Here is a 7,500-nt window from a genome sequence, read left to right on the forward strand (position 1 = left end):
CATTTTGCGTCATCACTGTCGTCAATGGTTTCTAGAATCAGCCAAATTAGAATTGTAAAAAGTCCTTCAGTGCCATTAGGCCCATGTAGCCCGGAGTTTATCCCGGTTTCTATAGCGTGAAACGGACAATGACAATTGCTTGCTTTCCTTTGGATTGGACGCTAGTCCATCGCAAAGTACTTTCCGCCAAATCTAACAGAAAAAAATCTCGACTGCACCCAGGATCGATCTCGGCCCCTTTGCGTGTGAAGCGAGTGCTCTACCAACTTAGCTATCGTTGCAATTCCAACATAGAAGGAGAGAAAAATGAGGTCTTTTTTAAAGAGATTTTTGCTACTTTTCAAAATTTGAAAAAATGTATTAAAAATATACATTTGCACAGATAGTTTTATTCAACTATCATTAACATGCAAAATCTAAAAACAATAGCTTTGATACTACGCCAAAAATTTGCCTCAGAAAAAAAATGTAATAAATAGGCATGGGGTAAAAGTAACCTTGATAAACTTACGGATATAGTCGGTGTTATGGTTGAGTGAGTCAAATTCTTGTTTATTTAGGTAAATTTGGTAATGAAATGTGGGTCTACGGCCAATGGACATAAATGTATGACTTTTTCCTTGAAGATGATGAAAATCGGATGCAAACATCGATAATGGTTAAAGAATAGTAGGGCCTGTTTTGTTTTGTTTTTAAGGGTTTGCAACACATTAAGGTCATATCAGCGCCAGTAAAAAGGAAGAAAATGGTACAGTAAAAAATAATCTAGAATTACAATTAAAGCATCCAAGAAAAAGCAAGACAAAGGGGAATTGGTTCAAATAAGAAACAGATGTAGATTCCAAGAGCACACTATCAAAGTTAGTTTGAGATCACCTAAAAGTCTCATCCAGACACAAGCACAGGTTCCTACTAAAAGGAATACATTCAAGTATTTACACATCATATATAATAGTAAACAAAATATATTACAGTGCATAACAGAGATGATTTACAAGGGGAAAATACCATCTACCAAAACCATCTATACATTTGACTGTTTCCCTCTCAGCAAGGACATCCGGCCAGGACCAGGACAAAACCAAGTAATCTCATTCCAAGACCAAGACAGAAAGCAAGTTGGAATAGTAGGTCTAAATCATTAAAATCAGTGGGGAAGAAAAGTGTGCTGTCAAAAAACAGGTTCCTATTTCAATGAAAGTGTAAAATCACTCTTTCGGTGGACTGAAAAATACCTTGTGTAATTGATCTTCTGGTGTCAGAGTGATGGCATCTTATTTTCTATTTCTAGTCTAAATATATGCTGGTCGTCAATAAAGATCATCCATTCTGACTCTTTTTAGTCCCATAATCCTAAGAATATATCTATACATCCTGCTACTTTTAAATAGTTATGTCACCTTTATGTAACCTAATTCATTATTAGAACTCCAAAGGTCTGGTTACATACATACACACTTCCAAGGATTTAGGAACCAAAATGAGTTTGATATCATGACTTGTCTTCCGTTCTGATGCATTGCATTTATCCAACAAACTCATCACATCCGCCTGTCAGATATAGATAGAATGAAATTAACGTCACTCAGGTCATTGTTATTGTATTTTTGCCACCCATGTTTATGAGTAATTCTCATTAAGCTGTACCAACCAGACTATAAACGTTCAAGGTTACACAGTTTTGTGTGTTGGTCCGTTATACTTCCGGATGGCAATGTTGTGAGATTCTTAGCCAAGCGCATACCAAACACATAAAACTATGTCTTGAACGTTTATAGTCTGATTGATACAATTTAGTGTGAGAACTACTCATAAATAAAGATGGATAAAAACAATAACAAAGAGATGAGTGACGTCAACTTCGCTCTATCTTTTGATAGTTCGAAGATGACGTCACTCAGGCCTTTGTTATAGTTTTTGCCATCCGCGTTTGTGAGTTGTTCTCACTAAACTGTATTAACCTGACTATAAACGTTCATGGTTACACAGAGTTTGTGTGTTGGTCCGTTATACTTCCGAATGGCAATGTTGTGAACTCCTTGGCCAAGCGCATTCTATCTATAGATAGTGTGCGCTTGGCTAAGAAGCTCATAACATTTCCACCCGGAAGTACAACGTACCAACACACAAAACTGTATGTATCCATGAACGCTTATAGTCGGGTTAATACAGTTCAGTGAGCATTACTCATAAACGTGGATGGCAAAAAGCAATAACAAAGACCTGGGTAACGTCATCTTCATTCTATCTATAGATAGACCGAAGATGACTTTCACTCAGGTCTTTGTTATTGGGGGGTTTTTTTTGTGTCTTTTTTTTTTTTTTTTTTTGTGCCATCCATGTTTATGAATAATTCTTACTAAAGACTGTATTAAAAAGACTATACACGTTCAAGGTTACACATAGTTTTGTTTGTTGGTCCGTTATATTTCCGGATGGCAATGTTGTTAGTCTATCACTTGGTCTATCCGTAGCCATCGTTAACTTTTAGCCTGACACAAGAACCAACCAGGACTTATAGTTTTACGTCATTTTTAGGTTTTTGCACCGTCTAGTGAGTTGTCGTTAGCAGAGCTCAAGGAAACAACAAGTGATTCCATTGGTTGGCCTTTTGAATACAACTCACGATTTGTTTTCTTTTGTGGCCAAAGACTTGTCTTTTGACGTCATTTTTTGGTCAGTGTCAGTGTCATCGTTTACGATGTTTACGGTCTATCACACAATATAGATAGAATGCGCTTGGCCAAGGAGTTCACAACATTGCCATCCGGAAGTATAACGGACCAACACACAAACTCTGTGTAACCATGAACTTTTATAGTCTGGTTAATACAGTTTAGTGAGAACAGCTCACAAACGTGGATGGCAAAAACAATAACAAAGGCCTGAGTGACGTCATCTGCATACTATCTATATATTTGTGGCTGAAGAAGATCACTAACCAAGGATTGTGCATTGACTTGTGCTCCGTTCTTTACCAGGGTCTGCACGATAGAGCATTGACCATCGAGGGCGGCGACGTGGAGGGGTGTGTTTCCTTTCTGTTGAAGTATAATAATATATGATAGCTTGTTGTATATTGATAAATTATATCTATCTATCAACCTATCCATCCATCCATCCATCCATCTCTATCTATCTATCTATCTATCTATCTATCTATCTATCTATCTATCTATCTATCTATCTATCTATCTATCTATCTATCTATCTATCTATCTGCCTGTCTATTTATTTATCTCTTAATTTAAATATCTACCCATTTGCACAATACCTATTTAATGACTAACAGAAAGAAGTAAACAAACAAATAAAAAACAAAGAAAATGAATAAATAAATAAATAAATAAATAAATAAAGGTTGAGTGTAGTAGTTACAATGGTTGTGGCATTCACATTAGCTCCTTTCTTGATGAGGACGTTGACAACTTTGTCGTGACCTTCCTTGCAGGCAAGGTGAAGGCCGTTCAGCCCCTTCTGTTCATGGCCGGATGAAACAAGAGTTTTGATTGATTTTTTTAAAAAAATGGTTTTGGTCTGTGTTCTTTGAATTTTGTGCTAATATGATTTGATCAAGTTGCACATATTATTATTTGCAGGTCTTATACCCGAAATTCAATTATTTGGCTTGATTCAACAGTATTCTGCCGTACTCTGGTAAAACACATATTTAAAAATTTGGCCATAAAACTCGTCCTTCAAACATCGATCGATTTAAATGACTCTCATCTTGGCAAATACTCTCAAACCCGCTACTTCGCGAAGTCCCCGGTGTGAGAGATTTTGCCAAGATGAGGGTCATTTAAATCGATCGATATTCGAAGGACAAGTTTTCTGGCCAAATTTTTAAATATGTGTCTTTCCATAGTACGGCAGTATTGCAATTTGCTTTGGGTTGAGAGTATTTCTATCACAACAATAAGCACATATCAATTTAGGATATCAGAACTAAAAATAAGCACTAAACGCCAGCTTGATTTAACATTGTAATGGACAATATTTTTCGTTGGTTCGAGAGTATAGATAGTTCGAAAATGACGTCACTTAGGTCTTTGTCCTATTGTTTTTTTGCCATCCGCGTTTATGAGTACTTCTCACTAAACTCTATTAACCAGACTATAAAAGTTCACAGTTACACATAGTTTTGTGTGTTGGTCCGTTATACTTCCGGATGGCAATGTTATGAGCTTCTTAGCCAAGCGCATACTATCTATATAAACAACCAACTATCTTTGTCCGAGCACGTGTGAAGGTGTGTCACAAATTCCATGTTTTGATTGGTCAAAAATCTACTGGTTAATTTCCATAACAACAATGAGCCCATACCGATTTCTAAGACATGTCGGATTGAATCTATTATTCTTTGTTTCTTCAAAACGAAAAGACGAAAGAATTAAAACGTTTTTATGTATCTAATTTTTACATCTTTTTTTTTTTTTCATTTATATGCTCATTTAAAAATAATTTCTTAATCTCTATTTTGTTATTTAAGCAATAAATGATTTGTATTGTTTAAAGGGGGGGGGGGAAGGAAGGGAGAGAGAGAGAGAGAGAGAGAGAGAGAGAGAGAGAGAGAGAGAGAGAGAGAGAGAGAAAAGAAACAGAGACAAAGAGAGAGAAAGAAAGAGAGAAAGAGAAAGAGAGAGAGAAAGAGAGAGAAAGAAAGAGAGAGAGAGAGAGAGAGAGAGAGAGAGAGAGAGAGATAAAAACTAATATTATATATATATATATATATATATATATATATATATATATATATATATATATATATATACACACACACACCCAGAGAGAAAGATAGAAATAGAGAGAGAGAGAGAGGGAAGGAGAGGGAGACAGAGAAAAAGAGAGAGAGGTAGAGACAGAAAGAGAGTGTATATGTGTGTGTTTGTGTGTGTGTGTGAATGTGTGTGTGTGTGTGTGTGTGTGTGTGTGTGTGAGTGTGTAACGTACCTCATTGACGGTGTTGATTTCATTTCTTCCTTGGACTTCGAGATATTCTAGCACTTGTCGGATGTTGCCATCACGAGCTGCCCTCAGGAAGGAGATATGACCCCCACTCTGAAAACACGGAATTGATTGAATTAAAAAAAAAAGTTGTATTTAAGTGAATGAACATGGTTGGCATCACTCAACTCTTTGTTATTGCTTTTGGGGCAGCGTGGCTCAGCGGTACGGTCTTTGCTTCGTAAAAGGTACCGAGTTCGACTACCCGACTCGTTGTGTGGCCTTGAGCAAGTCACCTAGCCTAAGCCGTAGTTTTTGACAGAAAAAAAAAGTCGTGAGTCGTATTCAATAGTTCAACCAATGAGATCACTTGTTTCCTTGAGCTGTATTCAATAGTTCAACCAATGAGATCACTTGTTTCATTGAGCTGTATTCAATAGTTCAACCAATGAGATCACTTGCTTCCTTGAGCTGTATTCAATAGTACAACCAATGGGATCACTTGTTTCCTTGAGCTCTTCTAACGACAACTCACTAGACGTTGCATAAACCTAAAAGATAATGTCAAATTGTAAGTCCTAGAGAGTTCTAGTGTCAGGTTATATGTTAACGATGGCTGCTCCCTAGCTCACTTTGCGGCGCTGAACTGCAGCTGACGCCTGGTTTGTTCCAGTCTTTCTTTGACATAGACCCTAAAGACAAATTTCCCCATGGGGATGAATAAAGGGGTTTTATTTCATTTATTTATTTTACCCTTAGATCGTCGGTTGAGTGATAAGTGCTCATTAAATTTATTTTTTTAAACTCACACCCGTCAGCCCGATAAAACCTCAGCCATCGTTAACTTTTCGCCTGACACTAAGGGCTAACCCACACCGGAGACTGACTCCGACAACCCGGCACTGTCGTCTTCTGCCGTCTTCATGATAAAGACGTCGGACACGGACAAAATACTTTGAATAAAGAGAATAGCCGCTAGAGCAGCATGATCGTAGCACCAACGGTGACTGAGCCGAGGGCAATCCAGGATAAGCTGAAGGGGAAGCCACATCGGGATGAACCAATCCGTTGGAAGGGGGAATACGCAACGGATTTCCCAGACTGGTCCTTTACGTAAATGACTAAAACTTGTCCAAACTTAGTCCGAAGATGCCGTGATTTTAGTCTGGGACTTGCTTAGTCAGCTCTCATTAAATCCGATTTCTTCAAGTCCTTGACTGAAGTCAGAGATAGTCAGAGACGAAGAGCTAGTGTCCGCGTACATGAAAACCCTATCACTGCTGGATGGACAGGGGGGGGGGGGGGGGCAGAAAAATACTTGACTGCACCCAGGATTGATCTCGGTCCCTTTGATTATTTATGAAATGAGGGTTCTACCAACTGAGCTATCGGGATCCCCCCCCCCCCCTTTTTTTTTTTTTTAAATTTTCTTTTATAAAATTTAAATATAGAATACCATTTAATCTTATCATAGTGTCTACTTATGAGGGGCAGCGTGGCTCAGCGGTACAGTCTTTGCTTCGTACTCGAAAGGTACCGAGTTCGATCACCCGCCGCTGCGCTGTGTGGCCTTGAGCAAGTCACCTCGCCCTACCTCAATTTGCGGCGCAGCACTGCGGCTGCACCCAGGATTGGTCTCGGTCCCTTTGATTATGAAACGAGTGCTCTACCAACTGAGCTAACGGGAACCCCCCCCCCCAATTAAAAATAATGATATAGAATATCATTTAAACTTAGCATAGTGTCTACTTACCGATTTTTGACGGTTTTCATGGGATTCTAACATGACAGTGACTTCAGATGGAACGTTGTTGGAGTTGGCGCGTAGTTTAGACATGCACACAGCGCTGAGCAGCAAGATCGTAGCACCAACGGCAACTGAGAAGAGGGCAGTCCAGGATAAGATGAAGCAGAAGCCAAATCGGGATGAATCAATCCATTGGAATGAGGAATACGCAACGGACGTCCCCGTCTGGTCTTTTCCGTAGAGACGCGGTGAAGAAGGAAATGTTTCCGTTTGGGTTGTGAATATCAGGAATAGGATGAGTCCTATAAAATTGAAGATACCTGCCCCAGTCAAATTGATTGGGGATTTTTAAAAATTAATATTAATGACAATAAACAAGAAAAAAAGTAAATGGATTCAATAGTCTGATATCATGTCCGCCCAGCAACGAGCAGTTTGGTTCTAAACAAGGAAAATTGTTACTTTTTATTCTTCATGATGGCTAGAACTTGTTCACATGTCATGTGATCGAATGTATAAAAGCAAAAAGCAAAACATGATCAGATTTATAATGTTTTTCTCCTCTGGATACAAGTTTATGAACGTTGGAGAAGTATTTCAAAAGGGCAATCGCCATTGTTCCGATAGTTTAGAACCAGTTACTAAGTTACTATGCGTCATTATGAGGGAAGTGACGTCACAACTGTCGAAGCCAATTCAGCATGTAAATAAATGGGGATGAACTATATTACCTTTCCATGTGCTCGAGGTCATTGGTCACATTGCAAAATGTGCTCAAAGTGGGTCACCCACATTGTGAAAAGTAT

General features: G+C 38.5%; 1 protein-coding gene across 7 annotated transcripts in view; it reads right to left on the minus strand.

Annotated features, from left to right (window-relative positions):
• The window catches only part of LOC144958348 (uncharacterized), a 65,518-nt gene that overhangs the window by 13,250 nt on the left and 44,768 nt on the right, over nucleotides 1-7,500 (minus strand). For 6 of the 7 annotated variants that reach the window (XM_078890286.1, XM_078890288.1, XM_078890287.1 and 3 more), the window contains 4 exons: nucleotides 6,701-7,014; nucleotides 4,954-5,061; nucleotides 3,379-3,477; nucleotides 2,943-3,041 (listed from right to left, as the gene is read on the minus strand). In XM_078890286.1, the coding sequence (XP_078746412.1) occupies nucleotides 2,943-3,041; nucleotides 3,379-3,477; nucleotides 4,954-5,061; nucleotides 6,701-7,014 (620 nt within the window). The remainder of the gene's footprint in view (nucleotides 1-2,942; nucleotides 3,042-3,378; nucleotides 3,478-4,953; nucleotides 5,062-6,700; nucleotides 7,015-7,500) is intronic. The other variant, XM_078890290.1, reaches the window with a different exon arrangement.

This window comes from Berghia stephanieae, chromosome 12 (genome assembly GCF_034508935.2).
Source record: "Berghia stephanieae isolate SIO BIC M18660-M18661 chromosome 12, UCSD_Bste_1.3, whole genome shotgun sequence".
NCBI classification, from domain to species: domain Eukaryota; kingdom Metazoa; phylum Mollusca; class Gastropoda; order Nudibranchia; family Aeolidiidae; genus Berghia; species Berghia stephanieae.